At 51.9% G+C, this 24,891-nt stretch overlaps 1 protein-coding gene across 3 annotated transcripts; it reads right to left on the bottom strand.

Annotated features, from left to right (window-relative positions):
- Positions 1-153: 153 nt before the first annotated feature.
- Positions 154-23,051, bottom strand: MGAT3 (beta-1,4-mannosyl-glycoprotein 4-beta-N-acetylglucosaminyltransferase). 3 transcript variants are annotated; one of them, XM_058022357.1, is made up of 2 exons: positions 22,971-23,051; positions 154-6,832 (listed from the first exon to the last, which is right to left on the bottom strand). In XM_058022357.1, the coding sequence occupies exon 2, from the start codon at positions 6,829-6,831 to the stop codon at positions 5,323-5,325; it is 1,509 nt and encodes a 502-aa protein (XP_057878340.1). In that variant the 5' UTR covers position 6,832; positions 22,971-23,051; the 3' UTR covers positions 154-5,322. The 3 variants fall into 3 exon arrangements, with proteins under 3 accessions (XP_057878340.1, XP_057878339.1, XP_057878341.1); XM_058022356.1 differs by lacking the exon at positions 22,971-23,051 and adding an exon at positions 13,695-14,293; XM_058022358.1 differs by lacking the exon at positions 22,971-23,051 and adding an exon at positions 7,491-7,809.
- Positions 23,052-24,891: the final 1,840 nt, after the last annotated feature.

Raw genomic sequence — 24,891 nt, 5'->3', positions numbered from 1 at the left:
CATGCAGATTAGCTCTGACAGGGGACAACAAAATCAGGAATCAGTCCCCTTCCATCTCCCTTCTTGTTCTGCCAAGATAGGAAGCTCCCTCGCCCCATTTTCCAAGCAGCCCCCTTGGCCAGGCAATCAGAAATAAAAGCTGTCACACACATCTTGGTTTCTTTTCATACTTTGTAAATTTTTTAATTTTTTATTATTATCTCCTCCTTTTAAGCATCCCTTTAAGGGTGAAATGAAATCCAACCATTTACAGAGAAAATGATTTCAGAATGTACATTTGATTTATCCTTACAAAAAGTTCATTATTACTCGCTGTTTATAAATTACAGAGTTGAAAGGAGCTTTGCAGATGCTCTTATTTTTTTCTTTTCTTTTTAGTTTTTGGCAAGTCCACGCATTCTTTTTCCAAAGCAGGGTGTCCTGGAGCCCCTCCAGGAGCAACACCAGCAGTAGGTCCAGGTGGACCCCAGGCTCAGAAGTGCTGCTGGAACAACTCCAGGATGATACTACATCATCATCCGCACAGGCAGGAAAAAACAGCTGTTTGAATTCTTAGAGTATTTCAGATCCCTTCTTAATCCATTACCTGTAGTGCCCAAAGCTTTAAAACATCAGTGTATTGCATTAGAAACAGTTCTTCTTTCTCAATGCTGGATCTGAGCCCCTCCTGCCACTCCCTTACCCTCCTGCTCCCCTTCCCTTCCCGTAACAGGAGTGAGTTTGCCCAATGTCTCAGGAATCAGGGGATTAGGGAGGGTAGGGAGAACACAATGATGGAGGGATACAGGATCCATTCTCCCACTCACTTCCCTCCTTTCTCACCGAGGTTAGAGGTCAGTGAAGCCAGGACGAGCTGTCCCTTCCCTCTCCACCATCAGTGTTCACCCATGGAACCAGGAGTGACCCTGGACAGCATCTTCACAGTGCAGAGGCATAGCAGCCACAGAGATTGCCAGCAGGAGCTGGGACACAGGAACACAGCCCCAGGGACACTGAGGAGGGGAAGACACCCCATCCCACAAGGAAACAGCAAGGCAGGCAGAGGGGAATGAACACCCATTCTGCTCTGACACTCCCACTCCATGCCAGCTGGGTTTCCTTGTTCACCTGTCACAGAGACACAGAGTAGGTTGGCCTGGGCAGCACAAGCACAACACCTCAGCAGGACACAGGGATCAGAGAAAGCAACAGCAAGAGTGGGCTTGAGCATGTCATCCTCCATACCAACCACAGGCACAAAGTCACCGTGTCTTTTCTGTCACTTGGGTGTGGCACTACCCCCAGATGGGCAAATAGGTCTAACCTGCCCTACTCCCTCTGCTTCAGCAAGCTCAGCTGCTGCAGGTGCACCAAAGCCCACATCCTTCCTTTCCCTTGGGGCAAAAGAGGAAGAAGCACTCTCCAGTCCAAAGCCATGCATAGGCACACAATCTCTTCCTAGGTGGGAAGCACAAAGACAGGCAGAAAGAAGTGCAAGGCTTGAGTGTGCCACACACTGCTTCACCTATTTCCTGGCCCTGCTTTTTACCAATTCAAAGGTAAAAAAGGCTTTAGGAGTGAAAAAGCACAAGGCTGAAGAGGGCTGCAGGAAAAGGCTGGTGATGTATTCCCTCCAAGAGAGCAGGATTCACTGCCCAGTGCCCCCATGGACTGCAACAACCCACAGACATCAGGCTCTGGTAGTCCGATCCCAGCTCCAGCCCAGTGCCAGGACAATATTCTTGGTCTTTCCCTTCTCAAATCTCAGAACCTGGTTCAGATAAAATGAAGGAGCTTCAGTGCTCACCTCAGAGTCCAGCCCTGGGAAACAAGGATCTGACACAAACCTGCCCCCTGCTTTGCCTCTCACTACCTCACACACACACACTTACTTTTGACTTCCCTCTTGTGGCAGCTGCCTGGAGGGGTGGCTGTCCCACCTGGAGCTGGCTGCAGAGGTCCCAGCAGGCAGCACAGGCAAGGCTGAGCAGAGGGCAAGCCACCACCTTGGAAAATCACTGTGTGAAAGCCAGCTTAGTAGTGTCTGTTCCCTCCAGGGACAGGAAGGAAGATTTTTAATGACAAGCACTCTAGCTCCCTAAGGATAATAAACACAGAGTTAGCCAGACAAATTAGACAAACATTGACTGGTTTGGCCTTAAATCAAAAAATGCTTAAACAATTCTTGAGAAAGAGAAACAATAAGGAATGCATTTCATCTGTAAAGCCCCTTCCTCCCACTACAAGAGAAGTCTGGTTTCAATTTAATTTCCTAAGAATAAGGAAGTGAGTAAGTCCGGGAGACAGGCAGGGCAGGAGTTCTGCTCAAGAGCCCCAGCATTCCTTTCCAGCAATACCTTCTTCTCCAGCCCAAGGGAGCAGAAGGGAGACAAATCAGAGAGAGAAGAGCAGAACGGGGGAGCAAATAATGGAGGAGGGAAAGCAACAGGCTGTAGATCAGGAATGGGAGAAGCAGATACTGCAGCTGTGGGCTTGCTAAACTCCCAAGAGACAAAGGCCACACCTCAACACTGAAAACATGACTGCTGTGCACTAAAAATCCCCAAGGATGGCCATGCATGGGAAGGGAAGGGCTGATATCAGAGGAAAGGCTGCTCCCACTGTGGGAGATAAGGAGGTGCAGTCCCAGCACATGTGAACTTGAGCTCCTGCTCAAGTGGGGCTCTGGTGCTGCCAAAGCACCCATGCAGAGACTGGCCTGTCTTTCTCCTCTGTCTCCAGCAAAGCCTGGCAATAACCTTGTGTTATCACCACTGGGACAAAGCAAAGTCAAAAGGTCCAAGAGCAGACCTCAGGCTCCCTCCTCAGAGTAAAAATGAGAAATGGCTTCTTCCTTCCATACTGTGCTGCTGCTGAATTGCATGACCCAACACACCTGCTCTCCTCCAGCTGTCACTGGGGAAAGCCTCTTCTCCCTGTGCTACATTCTCAGTGCTGTGGCTTTCATCCTGCTCAATACAGGCTCCTCCTTCCTCAGCTGGGACCCCACTTCTCTACCATCTCTCTACACCTAAGACCTCCACACAGTTGCTCAGCACCAGAACCCCATCACTGTGACAGGAGTTCCTCCTGCTACATCAATCAGTCTGGACTTAAAGCCACAACTTCCCTTTGGGGGAAAAGCATTCTCCTAGCAAAGTTTGTCTGTCTACCCAGTTCCCAAAGGGCTTCTCTGCCTGTGGGGAAGGCACAACAGAACTGAGAACAGTGTTTTTAAAGAAACCAAAAATGGTAACAAAAAAGAGGTTCCTTCAGTTCTTCTAAGGAAGCATTATGGCACACAACATGAGGAAGGAGCTAAGGTGAACTGCATCTCCATTTGATCAGAAAAAGACATTCATCTTCTTATTGCAGCCTCTGCCTTATTAGGCAAGCAAGTTGGTTTTGTTGACAATTTTCTCTTCTCTAGAGAGGGAATTAGGAAGGGAAAAAAAGAGAGACATAGGTAGGAATGAAGCACAAGGGTGGCACATGCTGGGCAACACAGGACCATGGAACCCTGATGGAGTTAAGGGCAATGAAAACCCTCCTGCTTTAGAACAGCTGGCCAGAAGGGCCACACTTCTTTGTGCCAACGCCTTCCTCTTTATCCTGCTCCATGACTTCTGCTTGGAGCATGAGTCAGTCTTTCCACTGCAAGGCTAAGAGAGCAAGTTCATTATGATTTTCACCCTCTGCCCACTATGACCCAGGCTCTGGGCACCCTGTCAAGCCATCTGCTAAGGAAGGGTGGTGGTAAGGGTGGAGACAAGAATATGCCTCCTCAGTGAGCTCAACAACCCAATACAACAGCAGGCAAGGTCCTCACTGCCCATGCCTGAGCAGACATCAGCCCAACCAGCTGCAACCAGCACACTCCTAAACCCCTTCTCCTCTCCACAGCCTTAGTCTGCATGGCCCAGGCTGCAGATGTGGGCTGCACACACTCTAGATTGCACTGTGGTCCCCAAACAGCCTCTTGGCCCCAGGAAGAATTGGCCCATAGCTTGTTTCTTCATGAGCCTCCTCACACCCTAAGGACAGACAGATGGACCTTGTGCCTTGACAGGCTTTGTTTACGCACAACAATCAAAATTTTGCCCTTCCTCTACTCCCTTTTATTACCCCGTGGCAAGAAGGAGTAGCCAGCACGTGTAAGAGCAGCCCTGCTACAGGCACAGCCTGTGGGGCTCTAGAGGCAGCCAGAGAGGCGTACAACAGTCCCACAAATGTAGCACTGCTATGCAGAGCCAACGCTATCCCTGGTCCTCTCCTATGAATTGCCCAAGAAATCATCCATGCCAACACTGAGATCACAGTTTCTGGATCCCAGCATTTTCTGCAAGCACACACAGCCAAGCCCCACTATGTCCTCCTCCCCCCCAGTACTGGTAATAAACACCCAGGTGCACACCAAACCCATGCATGTGAGCACTCATGCACACAGGTAACCATGCACTTGCAAACGTACACTCCCACCATCTGACTGAGTCCCCCACAGCTTATCCCAGCCCCAACAGCAGCCTGCACTGCAGGGAAGACACTCTGGCTTCTGTAGGACAAGTCCATGCAGCGCTGTGGGGGCAGGGGGAAAAATGAGCAGAAAAAACCCTCAAACCCAGCTTTCTCCTCTGCTTCCTAGCTATCTGCTCCAGGATTGGTAGAGTACTGGGGCAAGATCCAGCCCAGGACAGAATGCATTAAGCCTGTGCAAGGGGCTGCATCTTGAGAAGGACACCTTGAAAGCAAAGGATTCCTCTTCCCCAAAATACCCTTTGAATATAGCAGTATTTAAAAAAAAAAAAAGCACACTGAGATGCTTTTGCACATTCACTCATCCAAAAAATGCCAGTGACACACATCTGCACACGCAACCACTCACAAGAGTTTGTGCCTGCTGACTCACACGCTCAATAAACAGCCCAGGCTTGCATCTATGCTTGCTCCAATCCACAAAGGATGAGGGTGGATGGGAACAGCTGTCCTGTCTCCCCATGGGATCCTCTCAGCCTCCCCCAGAGGAAAATCTGCCAGCTGGCTGCAGAGATTCCCTCCAGCCAGCAGGAGAGGCACAGAAGATGCAAGGAAGTCTTTATGCTTCTACAGAGCGGGTTCTCAACATCTCTCTTCCTCCTGTCCAGGTCTCCCTTCATGTGACTGAGGAATTTGGGTTCCCAGGCATCACCCTGGCACGAAGGGAAGAAGAACAGGAAGTGAGGGAGGGCAGAGAGCCCATAGAAACAGCACACCCTGTCCATAAACAAAGGAAACAAAAGAAGGAACAGACGAAAACACCCGACTCTTTCCCTTTGTTGTGAAGTTCTGATTTCTCACCCAGTGGCCTCACCCAGCACCCTCCACCTTTCGGTAGGGGTTCTCCAACAAGTAGCGGAACCGCTGGTAGTTCTTGAGCAGGTACTTGGGAGCATACATCTGCTCCTTGGGGTCAGCAGGGGGATACTCCTGCATTGTACCATCAAACCAGCCACCAGTCCGGATCAGCTCCCGGATATAATTGAGGTCTCGTTTATCCTCATAGTCACCCCAGCGGGGAAAGTCTCCGTTCTGGGCTGACACCAATTTGAAGTAGATCCCCTCTGGGGTGAAACACCAGGAGCAGTGCCAGCCAGCAAAGTGGAGGGGGCTGCCCAGCGACCACTGCACCAGGATGTGTCCCGTGCTGTTCTCGTACTGCCGAAAGCCAGGCATGGTGTAGTAGTCACGGCGTCGCAAACGTATCCCGTCGGTAGCATAGACAGCCTGGAGCATGCCCATGGTGCAGCCCGAGACCACCTCCAAGGTGCCCGGCTGCTTCCAGAAGAAGCCGTAGAGCGACTTGCGCATGTGAAAGGCGAAGGGCTCCGTCCAGCCATCGTAGAGCTTGAGGAAGAGCACGCCATCGCGGGCCGGGATCTCATCAGCATCGTCGATGATGAAGACGTCGTCCGGGCGCAGGTTGCGGAGGCGGGAGATGCCGTCCCGGGTGAGGAAGGTACGCAGGTAATCGTCAGCAATCCAGCCGTCCTGGCGGCCACCGGGCGGGAAGTGGTCCAGGAAAACGTAGAGCACCTTGTGGCGGATGTAGTCAAAGGAGCCGTTGAGGAGCATCTCGCGGAACTTGAGGGGCCGCGGCTCTCCGTAGGCCGTGAAGTTGGACTCGCACACCACGAAAGCATCCACCACGTCTCCCAGCTCATGGAAGCGGACGTCCAGCAGGTCGAACTCGTGGTTGACGTTGATGGCGTTGATCACTCGCCGGGGGATCTCCCGCGGCACGAGGCGGTCCTTGGTGGGCAGGTTGGAGTACTGCACCACGGTGGGGACGCCGCAGCTGGGGCCGTGCCAGCCCGGCAGACACACGCACTCCACCCACTTGCGCCGCTTGGCCCCGCCGGCGCTCAGCGGCTTCCGAGCCGGCCGCCCCGAGGCCGCGCCATCCGCCCGCTCCTCCTGCCGGCCGCCCGCGGGTGGCTTCTCCAACACCTTGGTGCCTGGCTTAAAGCAAACGCCACCGGCTTTGGTGCGGACAAAGTATTCCGTGGAGTCTTCTGGCAGCACGAACTCAACCTTGTGCAGCTCTTCGCTGGCTCTGCTGGGAGACAGGGGCTGGAGCAAGGGGGAGTGGGAGTACAGGGGTGTGCGGAGGAACTCTGCACCCCCTGGCTCAGGGCTGACCTGAGGCGTGACGGGGGCATTGTTCCAGAAGAAGCTGGAGACGAGGTTGGGACTAAGTGAAGCCAGCTCCCTGGGGAAGGTGACATAGGAAAGGGCCTTGAGGAAGTGCAAGAAGGAGATGAGGCAGAGACCAGCCATGCAGAGAGTCAGAAAGAGTTTATGGCGTCTCATCTTCATCCTGCGGAAGAGCCACGAAAAGGAAAGTCACATTCAATAGTTACTGAGGTGCAGAAAGTTTACCACTGTTAGAAAAACAGGCTGGGGAGAAATGCTGGTCCAAATTCAGCATGCATCTTTAGAGACTTGACTCCAGGAATTACACCCCCACCCCCTGCCATCTTCATTGGGCCTTTTGCTTCAGCTGGACTACACCAAGCTGAACCTCTGCTAGATTAGTCTCATAAATCCACAGAGACAAGAAAGGCACTGGCAACGGGGTAGAAAGACAGGAAATCCAGAGTAACAGGAATTCATGATCTAGTGAACTCACCGCGCATGGCAGATTTGCCCCTACTCACCGATAGAAATTAAATTAATGTAAACCTCCTCAGAGGTGCATCACCAGGGGGTTGGGAGAAAATGAAAAGCCCAGGAAGGGTGAGAGAGTTGGGGGGGCATGGTTGAAACATGACCAGTGCAACAGAGGCAGTTTTAAAAGACCGAGATCATTAGTCAGACTGCCAGAGGCAGCCTACACTCTCCAGATCTTTACAATGTTTGTACAACACACACCCTAAAAAACCACCCTTGTTCTTAGGAAATACTACCCAAGTTCACATGGAGGACAGGAAAACAAAAATAAAATTAAGATCCTGTCACATTTAGTCTTCTCCCACCTGTGATTCTCAAGTCCACTGTACCTCCATATGTTGCATTTTGCTTTTCACTTTCTGTGGACCAGATGCTGAGGTTTTTCTACATCTGCATCAAGGTGACAAAAATAAATGCCTAGCTGCCTCTGCCAGTAATACTGTGCCATCGTGATGGATCCATGTCAGGCCAGGAAGAAGCCAGCGGTGCAGAGCCCTTCCCTCCAAACAACATGAGGCATTGCCTTCATCCTCCCCTCCACCACCTCCCCTCCTCCAGTCCAGGCAGGGAACATAGAGATGCTGTCAGGCAGAGAAGTGATTGAAGACTACAATTCGGAAAAAAGACACCAAAAAAAAAAAAAAAAAAAAAAAAAAAAAAAAGAAAAAGAAAGAAAAAACTAATCTCACACAGTGCTTCACCAAGGAAAGGGAGAAAAGGTGTTCATCACCTGCTGTTTAGGAAAAGGCAAGTTGGGGGAAAAGCAGGCATGGGAGAAAGGTCTTCTAAAAGTAGCTTCCAAGGCAGAGGCTGTCGTGACAAAGAGGCAGAGATCCCCACACATGTGACACGTACCACCTCACCCCCTCCACATGCTCCATTCTGGTGCTTCTCTCCCTGGTGCAGTCTCCCTGGCAGGGCCAAAGTTCCTGAGGCACCATCACTTATAAAGGTTTCACCTGGCACACAGTGGTGCCAGCAACGCCTTCACTGGAGGCAGTCCCTGCTCCTGGGGGTCATGGGCAGCTGCCCCACATGTGCGCAGGTGTGGGAGCAGAGGGAAGAACCCAACCAGCTCCTGCCACTTCAGAGGGTATTAGGTAAAATACAGCAAAGTGTGTTATTGAGTAACTTGAGGAGACTTTAATACTGAAGTGAAAAGCCATAAAGCATTTAGACAGATGCCAACTACCCAAAGGGGAACATATCTGGCTTTCCACAGATGGCTCTGACATGGACTTTGGAGGGGCTGTCCAAAGTTGTACCTTACAGCTCAGCAAAGTGTTTCTGTTCACTTGGCAGTCACGTTTTTAGTGGAAGTCACCATGCACTGGCATGGTCCCCAGTGCTTAGGTGGCAGGGCAAGGAGTCCCAGATTAAGCTCTGACTGAAGGACTGCAACCCTGAAGCTGGTGGAAAAGTTACACCATGGCCTTGGGAGGGGAAAAAATTGAAAGAAAAATAAACAAGGAAAGAGGAAAGAGAGCTCGATTCTATTGGTTAATGTTTAGTAGGGGTTTTGATATACTTTGCCGCAACACAAGTCAGCAGCAGGGTAGGGTGCTGGCTCTGGACATCACCTTTGTAGTGGCCCAGCCATTAAGGGGCTGGATATTCTATTCTTGCTAAAAGTCATAAAAGATAATCTTGGGGCTTGCTGTCAAGCTTTCTTCATGTGGGCAAAACAAGGGGCTGCAGAAAATGCCATGAGCATCTCTTTCTGTTCATGATTGATTTTTTCCTTGAGACTGTTAATGCCTTGCAGAAGCAGCAAGATCACTTGTAAAATAGAGGAATATTCAGTGCCTTTTCCTTACACATCACCAGTTTTCAGTCTGTCTTGAAGTGTGGGGAAGAGAAGGGCACAAGGAAGCCAAACTCCCACTAAATTAGCAGTGACTGGGTGTCAGTAGAAAGTGTCCCTCACTGGTAAATGGGTACAGCTTTCTCCTGCCAGGTGTCCTGTGACTTCTCCAAGGCATTACTTCCAGACATCAGGCTGCTCTCTCAGACACTGAAACCAGGGCAAGAGGAACAGCTGGCCTGCTCCAACACAGCAACCCCAATGACTCCCACGTAATGCTGGTTTCGCTCCAGGTCCTACAGGACACACAAATGCAGCCAGTTTCCCCTGGGCCAGCCCAGGGCTGAAGGCAAGGGCTGAAGGAATCACACAAGGCACATCACCTTCTCAGATGGCTGTGATGATGCTCTGCATGCCACAGTAAATTCCCAGACAAAAAGCCAAAAGCCTTAACTCTTGACATTCAACAAACTGCTCTGCTTTCTGAGATGTAGCACGCCGTGTCAACATAGCAGGACACATGGTTTTAGGAAGCAAAGCAGATTTTCCTCCCTTGCCATTAGCACACATCAGTATCTGTCAGGCTCGGCATGTGGCTCTGCAGCTCTCCAGCCACGGGCACAAGGGGCTCTGGGCAGGGCTGCCTGGGCTCCTGTGCCAGGCTGGGGGGCACAGCCCTCCCTGGCTGCTCTGCAGTACCCTCTGCTGCTCCTGCTGACATGGCCCAGGAGGCAACTGTCACTGCTCAGTTGGTTTTGTTAGGGAGTGGGAACACAAACCCATTTCCTAACCCCTCCTGGAAGAGGGGAGGGAAGCAAAGAAGCAAGGTGTGTCCTTTTCAAAATCTCTTCCCTGGGAACCACCTTCATTCTCACATGCCAGGGATTCTTCTGCCAGGGAGTGGAGAACACTCATGTACCCTTGGGTGAGTCAAGACTAAATACCATCAATCATGTATCCCTTCCCATATCCTCTGATCAGCCCTGCAGTGAAAGGCGTGTCTGGTGGCAGCTCGTTGGAGACAAAGGCCAGCAAGGGAGGATTCCCCACCCTCCCCATCCAAAATATTTACATGTGGTGGAAATGAGAAAGAAGGTGCCAGTCTGAGAGATATCTCAGTGTGTCACAGAAGAGCCCAGCTGCTCCAACACAAAGCAGCCATCAGTGACTAGGAACACAGAAAACAGCAAGAAGAGGTATTTCCCTTCAGACAATTTTGACTGAGGAAGGGGGGAAAAGTCAACTTGATCTCTGGGAGAGTGATCAAGTTGCTGTCAGCAGCAAGAAAAGCTTTAATGTTCGAGTAGAAGAAAAAGCCTGAAGTAGTATGGACAGTCAGCTCCATTAAGACAAAGCTCTTTAGGGAGTGCACAGTTATAGACTGCTTCAGCAACACACAGTCCTGGAGAGACAAGCTGAAAGCTTCTTTTTGTTAGGGGCCCCTTTGATATTTCCTTGCTTGAAGTTCTTTCTCTACCATGCAGGGGAAGTGCTTTCAAAAAAGGAGAAAAGCTAGAAGTGTTATGCATGTGAGTTATCCCCAGGCACCTGTTGCCATTTCAGTGACCAGTTGATTTATACCATCCTGAAATAACACACTTATTTTTCAAGAATCCAGAGAGAAAGATATGCACCGATAAGAGCTGGCAGTTCACCAGCCCCAATGTTCTCTTCTGGAGAACACTGGCAAGAGGCCACACAACAGGCTGCTGGATACAGGCTTGTTACCCCATCTTGTTAGGGCATGGGACTCAGACTCCTTAGCCCTCTCCCATGGTTACAGGGAAAACGAAGCTGTGGAGAACAAGTCAGAGCAGAAGCTTCTGGTTTTCCCCTGATACCATAATGCTCGTCTCCTCTGCCTAAAGTTATCCCATAACACCCATGCAGTAACATATTTGCAGATCACTCAGACACTTCAACACAAAGCAGCAATTCAAATTAGAATCACTTTCACATGGCAGATTAAAAACCCAGTATGACTTCCACCCCCCACTCCACACAGAGGGCCCAACTCTCTCTGCTCCAGCTAGAGACAAATGGAACAGGCTCCACATTTCTGGAGGACAAGGTCTACCTGCCATCCTCAAGCACAGGAACCAAGCAGGCATCAGAGCCACAGTACCTCTACACACTCTAAAAATCTCAAGTTACTTTTGTCCTGCAAACATCCACAGAAGGAGAAACCATGAAACTTAGTATTTGTCAACAACTCACGCAAGTTCAGGCACAGCAGGACTGCACTTTGCTTAAGGGTAGGAAAAGGAGATTATCCTACATTGCAAGAAGATCTGAGAGAAGCAGGATGCACCAGAAGTTAGCTAGGGCTCAGCATCTCTCACATGAAGGATGCCACGGTGCTTTCAGGGACTGCAAGCTACAGGGACGTCAGCAAGAAGCTCTGGCAGCCACAGCACAAGGTGGTTTCAATGTAAGCAGGTCCGTATCAGCTTCCCTGCAAGTTCCAAGGACAGAATAAAACATTCTTCTGTGTCCTTCATCAAGAGCTGCTGCCCACAGCACAAATGCAAAACAGCAATACCTCACACTCCGCGTTTCCTTTGCAGCCCCAAGGCAACTGACCACAAGGCACCACTGACCTGGTGCCAGCCCAAACAGCTGGAGGGAGCCATCCAGCAGGGGCACTCCCCAAGCAAGGCCAGGCTGAGGGACAGCAAGGCTCTCTCCTAAGCACCTTCCCTCCATTCTGCAGACAGATAAGAAAAGTGGTAAGGTAACCACTCAAAAGTGTGCCACCATGACTGTCATTTGCCCCCCAGAGCTGCCATCCACTCACCACTAATAGGTCTTATCAAGTCAGAAAGAAAATCAGATTGAGGAAAAAAGATAGCTAAAGGGTGAATCTACACAAAACTAAGGTTTGAGGTTGGCCAGGGAAGGGTGACAGCACAGCACAAAGCAAGGCACTGCCTCCCCTTCCCAGGGAGGACAGGTACATGATGTACATGTCAACCACAAGCCTCCAGACTGTGTGCAAGACCTTGCTAAGTCTCAACACACCTGCAGCATCTACAGTCAAAAAACAAACAAACCAAGTATCTCTTTTATGCATCCCTCTAGGAGACCCAAGTGCTCCACACCAGCAGCTGCTATCTGCTGCACACAGAAACTAAGATGGATGTTAACACAAAGCCTCCAGCTTTTTATGTGCTGTATCTGCTCACCTCCTTACCTCTGCAAGCACAGTATGTTCAGAATCCACACTTCCCATGGACCTCCAACTGTTCCCTCAAGTGTCTCATCCTGCCTTTCAGGGGACTAAGCCTTGGTCATTTCAGATGCTACACCTCCAGTTGCAACAAGACAGCTGCACACTGTGGGACAAAGCAGCTCTTAACTCTCCACACAGAACACATAGGACCTGGAGATAAAGTGGTCTTTGTTGACAGGATTTTGTCTCAAGACTGATCTTCCAGAAGTCAGCAGAACAGACCAACATCTGAACACCTTCAGAGTCCATCATAAAACCCTCCACTCAAACAGACTGTTCTTACTGTAGCTACCATATTACTAATAGCAGCATAATTATCTAATTCTCCAACCCCCAATTTAAAAGAAGATCTCAGAAAAGACTAGAAAACTCTAGTGAAATCCAGTAATGGCCTACAAGACACCAATTTAATTTTATCCAAGAAGTACTTGGACGTCACAAGAGTGCAGTACTGCATACTAAAGGAAACTAAGCTGGATTTCCAACTCCACTGGAATCAATCAAATATTCTTCTCAGCATCCTTCAGATATGCTGGGCTCCCTTGTAGCTAATCTTCTCTCTCTAGCTAAATCCAGTCTCACCATAGGAATTTCCACTGCTTCAGAGATGCTTCTGCTCACTCTAATCCTTCAGAGGTTCTCAGAAGCTGCACCTTCAATTTCCTAGCGTCACTAGTCTGAGTCTTTCTGCTGTAGGAGAAGAGGCACCTCCCTCCCTCACTTCTGCCTGATATCCTGGAAGAACCCTTCCCCAGCCCTGCTTATTGCCTCCTCAAAACATCTGCTTCCACGAGGCGTGCTGGGATGGCCCTGGAGCTCATGTCACCTCTTGGCTCCCAGGCTGGGCCTCTCTGCACATCCGAGGGCGAGCTGAGCGCTGCTCATTGCACTCACCCAGGATGCCAGGCCCTTCTCCCAGAGAAACACAGGGCTGCTGCTGCTCACTGCTCCAGCTGCACAGCAGTCAGTCACTGCAAAACACAGCTGGTTAGCTCTTCTAGGGAGATACTCCATCATGAGGAACGGGAAAAGGAAAAGGGACAACACTACACCAAAAAGCAATTTATGTCTTCAGACAGACCATGGGGTAATCAAACAAGCATGTAAGATCTCCTTTGGTGGCTTGCTAGGAAGGACAGGTCAAAACCAAATAAAGCTTGCAGAGCCTTCAAGTGAGGCACGTGACAACGCAGGCTGTGGTGTCAGAGGTTCTCCCCCCTCAGTCACCACCATCACAGCTTACCCATCCCTCAGCTGTCAGCTGTATGAATTCAAGTTGTCAATCACATGAAAGTCTGCTTTTACAGCCATATCAGCAGCAGATCTAGCTGGGTTAAAAATAAACTTGAAGAAAACGCCTAGGCATGGGAACAAGCAGATGACCAGCAGAAACTTTCTAATTTATTTCACCAATTCACTTCTGATCAAAACACATAGATGTGGATACATCCTCAGAAACTCAAAATTACAGACCTGTAGCCACTGTTCATCTAACCAAATCTCCAACAAGGCCCCCATTCAACCCCCATGAGCTCACTAATTCTTCCCAGCAGCATCAGAGAAGGAGCACATCTCAAGGAAGGAAGTGGAAGAACCAGCAGCAGCAGGCAACTGCTTTCAATGCAGATCCTGGCAGGCACTCCAGGCAGGTCAAGCAAGTGGAGTACAAGCCACAAATCCTGAGAACGGCTGCAAGATGAACAGTCCAGATTACCCTCAGACCTGCAGGTCCATGGGTGAAGAGCAGGAGCACGTGGCAGACACGCCAGATCAGGCATGCAAACCCTTTGCAAAGGAAAGCAGGGACTGTGTGACAGCCCAAGCAACAGGGAAATGCAGGTTGAAGAGCCCAGAGGAAGGTGAAGTGTGCCCTGTGAGCCCAGAGCAAGGCACTTAAAAGAGGAAAGAGGCAAGAAACACTTGATGCCATGGTGATGGGTGAAGCACACAGACCCACGCAGGCAGGAGAAACCACGTTAACTCCAGCTATTTTTGAAGCGGGTGGCAGTTGTTTGTGCATGCCCAGGATAAAGGGTCTCCAAGATGGATCAAGGAGCAGAATAATTAAACCCCAGGAAGACAATCAATAAAGAGAAGCCATGGAATAGCAGCAAGAGCCTAGTGGCCAGGAGAAGAGCTGGCCCTCCATCCCCACCCTCTTTCCTCCCCCATCCATCACCAACTACTTGGGGTTTGGCAGTGCGCTCACTTTCCCACAGTAGCCGATCTATTACTGTTTGGAAGAGCCTCTTCCTTCCCCTCCTCCCCTCCTTTTCAGGCCACAGGGGTCCTGCTTGGCAGCCCCCGGATCCCCCTGCACTCTGAATGTCTGGTGACCAGCCAATCCCATGCAAAGAGCATTAACCCCTCTTCACCAGGAACAAACGCAGAAACCTGACTCCACGCAGAGAGGTTTCTCTAGGGTGTCTCTCCCTCCTCCTCTCCTCCCCTTCCCCAACCCGCGCTGCTCACTCTCTCGCCTTTCCCCCCCGCCTTTTCCCTTCATTTCTCAAAAACTAACTCCAGCCCAGGGAGTGTCACATCTTCCCAAGAACGTTACACAAGCCCATGGGAATTTTTCTTGGACCACGAACAGACCCTTATTTATTTGTCTCTTCTGCCTTTGTTCTTCATTTCCTCTTTCAAGACTTAGGCAAGACCTCGACACAGGGCTGCCTGGATCCCCCGCTGCCACTTCGCTTTGTTATTATTTTCAGACAGAAAGGGCCCAGAGGCAGAGAGCTCTTCACTCCTGCCTCAGGGCAAGGCACTAAGTCAGCCCAGACTCCCACCTCTGGGGTGGGCAAAGGGCATGAGCTCAGGGGCTCTGCCTTGCAGAGACAGCCTCCTGCTTGTGTTATCCTTCTGGCTGCAGCATTGCAGCCCCTTGGATTTAATCCCCACGAATCAATTCTGCAGTCACAGCTCTGTGCCGATAACAGGCATATGGTACCGCGAAAAGGGGCAGTTTCCCAGAATGAAATCAAAAGCTTCCTAATGCACTTAACTCAGGGTCACATAAATCTCTCTTCTGCCTCCCACAGACAACTGGACCTTGTTTACAGGCATTGCAGCAGGCCTGGGTCTCAACAAAATGTTTACTGCTTCTGCACAAACATTCCCTTTCACTAAGCAAAGCAGTACCCTGATCTCCAGATTAATCCAAGCAGAAAGAACTAGGAGCAGGTCTACAGGAAAAGAAGGAGAAAGTTTGTCTTCATCAGCGAAACCAAATGCCATCCTGGACATCACACAGTTTTGGGGATCACCTGTCTTCACATTCTTCCTTTAGGTTGCCTTATTTCTTGAGAAGGATGAGGAGGAATTTTGTGTTTAGCCAGATGGTGATGCCCTTGACAAGAGGTAAAACCATCTGCTGAAAGAATGGTTCTTTTCAGGCTGATGAGACCAAGAACCAGGCCAGGGCAAGATGGGACAGCACAGCTTGTCCAGGGAACATACAGTGATCACCTGTCCAGCTTTGCCCCAAACACAAAAGCCACAAGTGAACACCGTGCAAATAAAAACAGGGAAGCTGAGCATTTCTGCTGAACCGCACAACAGGCAGAGCAGTCTAGTACCACAATCACTTGATTACAGCTTCTTTCTTTCACCACCCTCAGCCCTCTTCCTCCTCTTTAAGGTCTTCAGTAACACAAACATTTATATTGAACTGTGTTTCTGAGAAGTCAGCTGCCACAAACAGGTCAAAAAGGAAGGAAAGGAGAAAGACAGAATTTATGTGTGAGCTCATTATGAAAATTCGTCATGAACAAGAAGGACATGCAGTGCAGGAGGGGAGTTGTGGTCATGCTGAAGCCAACAGGACAAGCAGGGCAGAAGCAGAACAGCCCACCTGTGTGGCACAGCAACCTGCCACAGTGGGGCAGAGGGACAAAGGGCATTAAACCGTACATAGCTGGGCTACCCAGCTCATCTCCATGATGTTCCAGTGCTGCAAGAGCCTGTAACAAACTGCCCCAGTCAGCTTCTCTTCAGGGTTTAATCACTGAGAAGTGATGGCAATTTCAGCTGCAGAGTTTGCTACTCAACCACCTGGTCTACCCAGTGCACAGTCCAATGGATCGTGTCATGACAAATCTAAAAAACACTTTGGCAAGACAAGATGGGTCTTTGAAAGAAGAAAAATGCTTTCAAGCATCTAAATATTTTAGAGAACAGTCCAGAAGATTCCGGCACTGTAATTGAGTGAGGGACCAAATCCAAGCACCAGATTGACTGTCTCCAGCTTGACACAGTCTCTACTGCAAAGACAAGGCTCTGAACTCAGGAACCTCTCACACAATCCCAAGCCACAGAGATGCTCAGCAGTATCACCCACCTGAGCGATACAGAAACCAGACCTGCATTTTCAGGGCTGCACAGAGCCATATGCAAACAAACACAGGCAAAAAGGAAGCCCACTGCACTTCCTCATCACTAAGTGATAGACTCTGGATGCCTGACAAACTCCCCTTCCCTCCCCCCCAGTGCTCACGGGAAGCGAGAAGACTCTGTTCCAGAGCACAACTGCACTATAAATAATTCAAGATACTGCTAAATTATGCAGAAGCAATCCCATCGTACCCCCGGCCAAGCTGCATGCAGGTGTGGTCAACCCTTCCTCCAGAAGTTGCTGCTTGACGGGGATTCTGAGGCCACAGAGGCTTGGTGCCAGTAGCACACATCCGAGAGCACGCTGGCCACTAGCTCACAGCCAGGCCTGCACCAAGCAACGGCACCAGAGGAGGGATTTGGGGACACAGGGCTGGCTGATGGGCAAACAGCAGCTCCTTTAATCCACCTCTTCTCCAGAGACCTCACACGGCCCCAGCAGCAAGTGTAGAAAATCGTGTCCCCTTGGAGCAAGGCTGCTCAGTAGGTCTTGCCTCCATGGATCGGATTAGCTGGCAAAAGCTGCAGCTGGACAGCATTGGCACAGTGAGGCAGGGAAGAAAGGACTGCTGGGGCAGGTGGGAAGGAGAAAAGGGAACAAAAAACCCCTCTGGAGTGGTAAAGAAAGAAGAGTTTTGCTAACACAAATAACACACAACGAAGGCTGAGCTGAAAGCAGAGAGAAATACAGTCAGTTCTGCTGCCCCAGTCTTCTGCCTTCAGGAGATCCTGCTTTCCTGAATATCAGGGCTTCCAAAGTTTCCCTTGGAAATGGGGTCATTAAGCAACAGAGTGCAGCTCACGCTGATCACTCCAGGGCACTGCTCTCCTCATTTACCCTGCCCTTTGCTCTGCCTCAGAGCCAGCCCTCACGCCACAAGCTCCACAAAAACACAACTTCCTCACACACAGTGAGCACCATGCACCCTCAGCCCCTGCAGCCAAATCCTTCTTCCAAAAGCCTACCTTTCCTAGCTGCTGCAGCCTCCAAAGTCTGTCCACGCTCAGCCTGCACAGGCCTCCATCCTCCTCCTTTTCCCTGCTGCCCAGCTAGAAGGGTCTGTGTTAGAGGAAGGAAGAACTGAAAGCACTACCGGAGCCCTTTCTTCAGCCTCAGCACAACCAGCTTAAAATCTCAGGGCTCCAGCCTACCTTCCCCTTCTTAAAGGGCTCAGCATCTAGGAGAGAGGCTCCTTGTCAGGACTCTTGCCATGCCGTCTGCCTGGCTGTCTGTCCAGCCCTGTATCTGCATGCCAAGCCAGGGATACCTGTGCTTAGCTCACAGCTGCGAGCCGCTGTGCGGCGGGGCTGATTTGCATCCGTGTTCCTCTCAACCTGCCTCAGGCAGGAGACATGCAGCAATATCCCAAGATAAAAATGACCCCAAAGTCTTGAAGAGAGCACGGAGTTTGTGTCTGCCTCCTAACCCCAGCCCAACCTGTAAAGATTTACTCACTGAGGGGAGAAGGATTCTCTGAGGGAAAGGCAGCAGGGAGCTGGGATTATAGATTAGGCAGCAGATCAAGAAGGAGCCGATACCTGTGGTGAAAAGGGCTGCAGAACCCAAGTGATGACTAGAAAGTTATGGACAACCTCTGGCTCAGCACCCCACCTAGTTGTCCTCCAGGATTTCCAAGACAGCCAGCAGCAAAGCAAGTACAGGGAGCGTGGCACTTTGGTTGCTGCTCTCCTGACCAACCCCTGTGACTGCCACTGGGCACAGCACAGCCTTGCTCCATGCCTCAGTTTCCCTGTGTGGGAAATACAAGAGACTCTTCTACTCTAGGTAAGGGCTTACCTAATTAAAAGAAGCTTAATAGATTACTTCAAAGTCCTTGGAGAGAAATTCTGTCAAAACACAAGACAGAGACGATCCTCAGAAAGAAGAGAAGCCCCCTCTGCTTTTCTCTCTTCCAGTCAGCCACATCCACCTCTCCTCTTGCTTGCAATTTGAGCATTGCAGGCTGAAAAAGAATTCTGTCAGTGCTCAGTGTGGTCATACCCCACAGCCATGGCTGATGTTTTGGAAAAAGCCTATTTAGATACAGACGTGGGCACTCCCCTTGGTGGGGAAACAAGGAGCCTTAGCTGAGGTCATCAAGCTGCCTGTTCAGCTAGGGGGGTTATCTCAGTACAAAAGGCCAAGGCCTCAACAGCAAGCAGCACACATAAGTCCTGCTGTCCTAAAACAGGTAATAATCCCTTCCAAAACCACCACTCCACAACAAGCCCTTGCCATTCGTAAGGCAGCCAGCCTGATGAAACCTCAAAATGCAGTGCTGCACTCCCTGTCACCTATCAGCTCTACTGAGCCAGTTTCTGAGCACAAAAACACACCCACCCTGCTACAGGTGTTCAGAGGTCTGAGGAGCAGGAGGTACCTGTTGTACTTCAGGAAGAGCTTCGGGAAGTAAAGGGTCTGCATGCCAAGGAACACAAAGAAGTTCAAAAAAAGGTAAACAAATCGTGTTTCTGCCTTCCTCAGATATGAAGCCAGAGTTTATTCCACAGGGATGCAGGCATAGAGTGCTTTTGTAAATCCTACTCCACTACTCCAGCACACAGCATTTCTCTCCAGCATTTCTCCCTGGAGAAGGGGAAACTCAGCAGCTCAGTGACAGCACCTCTGCCCTGGTCCCTGGCACAAGCAGCTGGTCCTGGCGCCCCACCCAGCACTGCTGCTGTGGCACAGCCCAGTTCCTGCTAGAAATTCACCTAATGCTATCACAGCACCCCAAACCTGACCCAAAACTGCCCACCATGCCAGACTTGGCCCCTCCGTGCAGCTCTGTCATGGCTCCTCAAGGCCAGCCTGCATCCCTGACTCGACAGCTTGGTTCACATGTGCACTGCAGATGTGTCACCACCTTTCCAAGAACACCCACAGTTGGGAACAGCAGGCATTCCCAAGACTCCCCACATCCCCCTAGACTGCACTGCCCCACGTGCCTACCTTCCCCAGATTTCAGATCCCACTGTAATGTTTCATTGTAGTGTCCTGATGGCATTTTGTGCTAGTGAAGTGCAGCCTGACCTTTTGTGCAGAACTGATGGGTGACAGCAGCAGAAAACACGTGGGCACAACTACCCACACTCTTCTGCTTCTGTAGTCAGGGCTGGTAACATGAACCAGCCCTTTGAGGCACCTCCACTTGACCCAACGCCATGAAGGCATCTCTTGTGCCAGTCAGTTCGCCCTCCTCTCTGCCAGAGTTACTGACAGCTGTACCAGTCTTCGTTAGCACCACCTCCTCCAGCTACATCCCACTGATTGGGTCACAGACTCCAACAATGTACAAAGGGCTCATTTTAGAGCAACTAACCCCACCTAAAGCCTAATCGCCGTTAGGAATGAATGCTGGCCCAGCCTGCCCCATCTGTCCATCAGCAAACTCCCCCACCTCCTTCCTCCACCTTTATGATCCAGCACAGAGGCTGGGGGCTGTGGGGGTGTCAATTTGTGATAGCAGGTGCACCCTAAAGATGCTGTTCTCAGGAGAGGAGGAAGCTCAGACACAACAAGCTGAAATCTCAGCTACAAACCCTTCCCCGAGACAGAGTTTATCTCTGCTTGCTGACAGGTCAAAGCACGGGAGGCACAGAGAGGAACTTGTCCAGCCTAAGGTGCCCTTCACCTATTGAACATGCACAACAACATCTATGTGCACTGCCCTGAACAACTGCCATACCCATGACTGCTTACATGCTCCACCTTTACTGCAGCCATAAAAATCAGCAAAAGTTCCATGCTAAGTGCATCCAGCAGGACCCATGTGCATTGCTACACGCACCCAGCAAACAGCCACCCACATTTGTCACACAGGCCTCCCTCAAAGGCATGCAGTAAGCATGTTACATCAATCTGGCAGGCCCCAGTGTCACACTACTGCACTTAGCCAGATGTGCGTGGGAGAAGGAGGAGAAAGGTAAACACAAGGCACGCAGGAAGCCCACAAGTACACAAATCTCACAGGTACACTCCTCAGGCAAATGCACCGAGTGTCTGCGTCTGCCATGGGCCTGGCCAAGGTTCAACAGGCTCTGTGCTCACCATGAGCCCCAGCAAGCCTCCAGACCAGCTATCCCCGTGTCACGTTGGGCACAAGTGCTCCAGGTAAGCTCACAGCTGTGAGCATCTACTGAAGCTAGCATTCCCGCAAGTACACTATTTTCCACCTGCTCTTCCTGACCTCCTTGCTAAGACAATCCCTGCATGCCACACAGGCAACTTTTTTTCCAATCTTAGCAGCATTTTCAGGAAGGGAGGAAAGCAGGCAGGCAACTCAGCCACCAAAACCACTTTGGAAACAAGAGTGTGGAGAGCACTTCCAATGGAGGGGAGCCACAGCAGCATCTAGGACCAGAAGTATACTAGACAAAAAGCAGCAGTCGGGCCACCAAATTAGGATCTGGGCAAGAAAACACACCTGCAGCTAGCCTGAATCCATCCCCTCTCCTAAGGATATAATTGGCATATCCAGGGCATTAATAAACAATGCAGGTATAACTGAGTCCTCAAGAGAGGAATGCTATACCTTGCAGTGGATTTCTTACCCCTACTGCAAAATCACCTGAGAGTGTAGAGGAGCTGTAAATCTTTGAGGGACTTTTACTACACGCAGTAGAGGAGCCACAGCTTCGCTGCTCTTCTGCAGTTTGCCATGGCTTTCATTCATTGCTTGTTTTATGGTGCTACAGGCAGGCTGGAGACTCCCTCCGCAGGAATAGCTCAAAGGAGCACTCCTCTCCCGCTCTAGCTCAGAGGACACGTTCCCAGCACTGTACTGGGCTGAAACAAGCAGAGGTGCTAGAGCTCTGTTTAGAGGGGCTTTACAAACTGGAGGTTTGCTGGAGCTTAGGGACACCCATACCCCTTCCTCCCCTCAGAGATGTCTCCCATTGCCTGAGGATCAAGCAATGAATGGTAGATCCTGCTTGATTTCTGCCCCTCTCTGAGAAGTTGGCAGCAGCCAGGCTGCAGCAACAGGAACTTGCAAGTGCTTCCTAAATCACAGTCGCCAGCTGGACCTCAACATCACTGCTGCAGGAGGGACCCACAGAGCACAAGAGACATCCTTTGGGGAAGGAACCTGCAAAGTTCCTGCTGACTCACACCCTGACAAGGTGAGGGACACAGGGGCAAGAGCATGCAGGAATTTGAAATTCAGTTTGCACAGGCTTGGGGGTTCCTGGTGACTCAAGTCATATTTGTTAGCAAGGGTGCCACCGAGTGTTTTCACAGGCTTGAACTTCCCACTCAAGAAGAGAGATGTGGAATTAACTGGAGGAGAGGTACTCAGCACCCACACTATGCTCTGGAGACCGCGCAGGCATGCTCCTGACCCCGACGTTCTGCCCTAGGGTGCAGAGGAGAAATGCAAGACCCCAGCATCATTTCTGGGAAATAGGCGGGGTTCCCGTGCGACCCAGGCGCGGCCGGAGGAAACACAGCGTGTGGAAATCCCCGAAGGAAAACCACGAGCTGAGGCACTGAGAGAAGCCTCTCTCCATCCCGCGCCACGCTCCCTCCCTGCCTGAGGAGCTCCAGGGCTGCAGCAGATGCCGTGCTCCCCACCAACCTTGTCACGCTCGTCCAGGGAGCAAAACTCTGCAAAGACTGAGGTACACCAGCCAGCCTGTGTCACGCCGGTAGGACACACAGCTATCCCAGCCCACAAACAACCCCAGAGCCCCGCACGAGCGGAGAGAACTTGGGTGCCCGCGTCCCTCTGCGGCCAGCCCCGACCAGGGGACCTGCAGCCATCTGACATGGAGACAGAGCAGGGCACAGGGGACGTTTGACGATACACATTTATTTGTATGGATGTTTCCCCTCCCACGCACGCACTCCTGTTACTCCTTCTCGCTTGCTGCAGGCTTGGCACGCGTCCCCAGCCCGTGCCCTCCTCGCAAGCCGAGCCCGGGCAGCAGATGGGCCTTCGCTGCAGTGCCCCGGCCGGAGGGAGGCTGCCTCCATCCCCGGCGAGCCCTCCGCTGCGGGCAGGGGGCTGGCAGCATCACCGCCCTCCTCCCCACAGCCGATGCTCCCTAGCAGGGGATGCCGGGATTATGGGGGGGTGGGGAGGAGGGGGGGAGAGAATAAAAAAATAGCACTAATATAAATAAATAAGGAGCGCGAAGGTGGGGGCTCGGTGGGGGAAGCCTCTCCGGCAGCGCTCGCAGGGGATGACGCCGCACCCCCGGGCCGAGGCACAACTTGCAGGTGGCGGCGGCGGCGGGGGGGGACGGACCGATGGGGGTCCCGCCGCCGCTGCCCGCAGCCCCGGGGCGGCTCCCCCGGGGCGCGCTCTGCCCGCCGCCCCAGCCCCGCGGCAGAGCCGCTCGCTCACTCACCCCCGGCCGGCGCGGAGTCGGTGCCCGCCGGGCCCCCGGCGGGGCGAGGCTGCCGCTCGCCCCCAGCCCGCCCGCCGCCCCCCGGCATGGCTCGGCGCCGGCCGCGGCGAGAGGCGAGCCCGGAGCCCGCAGCCCCCCGCCGCCTTCCTCCGCCTTCTCCTTCTCCGCCGCGGAGCGGCCCGGCAGCTCCTCCCGGCCGCGGGAAAGGATGCGCTGCGCTGCGGAGCCGCGGCGAGCCGAGCCCCGCCGGCGGCAGCGGGCAGGGCTGCAGCAGCCCCTTTTGTGCCGCCCTCACCGCCTGTCTCCTCCCCCGGCGCGCCCGCCCGCCCCCCCGGGCCGCCGCCGCGGGCCGCCCGCCCCCCGGGGCACGGCCCGGCCGCCCCCCGCACAAAGGAGCCCCAGGATGGGGCCGGGGGCGGCTCTCGGGCGGGCTGCGGGAGCGAGCGCCGGGCCAGGCGGAGCCCCCCGAGGATGCCGCGGGCCGAGGCAGAGCCGCCCGCAGCCCCGCGGCAGAGCCGCCCCCTCCGCATCGCTCCCGCGGCCCGGGGGGCGGCGAGCGCGGGAGCTGCCGCTGCTTGGCGGGAGGGAGGCGGGCGAGCTGGGGATGCGTGAGCTGCCTTGCCCAGCGACATCAGGAAGTTTTGCTGCGGTGCCAGAAATAGAACCTGCGTCTGCTGACTCCCGGTCGTGCACCCTAACCGCAGAAGCTATCTTTTCTCAATTCAACTTTTCCCTGCCTTCTTCCACGTTGGGCCCATCTTTGGAAAGGAAAACAAAGCCAAGCCAAACCATAATACCACCACCCCCTCCCCCCTGACGGAACGGCACCGCTACAAACATGCTGAAACACAGCCACGGGACCTCACTCCTTGCAGCCAGGAGCGAGCAAAAGGTCAAAGGAAGCAGAATTAGAGTACACCCTTCCTCAACATTTCGTGGGAATTTGGAAAAGCAGCACATTACAAACAAGCCTCGGTGCCAACACCTCTCCAACTTGCCATTTATCGTATGGGCACATGGGGCAGCTCGCTGGGGAGAAGGTGAGAAGTGGCTCTGTCAAATTGCCACCGCCTCTTCTGAGCACTTGTGGCTCAAGAGTCTGCCCTGCGCTCTGATCTGCTGCCTGGCCAGCACCAGAGAGGGTTTCCATGCGAAAGGGTCACCCTAATTTTGAGTTTTAATGCTAAGATAGAGAATGTGTCAAAGCTCAGGCAAAGAGACAGCATAACTGAAGGGGAATTTTCCCCGATGCAAACTCAGCTAGAAAGATGAGTAAAGACAGCCAGAGGTCAGCTGGATTCAGAAGTGCCTCTAGAGTATTGTAGAAGTATTGAGGGAAAGGAATGAGGACAGAGGAGGAAGACAACGATACAGAAAGGGAAGCTCTCACGACATGAGAGGGGTCATTTTGTGGCAGACACAACACCGCACCAGCACAAGTCCTTGAGGACACGGAAAGGCTCCACCTTGATGACAGCAACATCATATTGGTGGGAAGACAACAGCATCCCCCCATCCCTGTGGGTCCAGGATGAAGTTGCTCTCTGATAGGACTGTGCTCTTCAAGACAGTCATGGGTCCCTAGCAGAGAACTGGGCTTGGAGGGAGTCCCCAGCTTCTACATCCCTATGAAGAATTTGACAGCCATGATTCAACTTGCATTGAGTCCATTACTGCTTTTTCTTTGGTTTGGTGGGGGGTTTTTTTTTTTGTTTGTTTGGGGGTTTTTTTCTTTTTTTTTTTTTCTTTTTTTTTTTTTTTTTGGGGGGGGGTTTGTTTTTGGTTTTTGGTTTTTCTTTTTTTTTGAGATGGCTGGCAAGTGAGAGCATTAGCCTTGCATGTGTGGGTGATTTCAGCTCTGGGAGTATAAATCCTATTAGGGATGGGCAGCCATCACCAATTCATTTCCCCCAGCCAGTGA

This window comes from Melospiza georgiana, chromosome 4, assembly GCF_028018845.1.
Source record: "Melospiza georgiana isolate bMelGeo1 chromosome 4, bMelGeo1.pri, whole genome shotgun sequence".
NCBI classification, from domain to species: domain Eukaryota; kingdom Metazoa; phylum Chordata; class Aves; order Passeriformes; family Passerellidae; genus Melospiza; species Melospiza georgiana.
The sequence above is the reverse complement of the archived record's forward strand: the minus strand, read 5'-3'. Positions and strand labels throughout refer to the sequence as shown.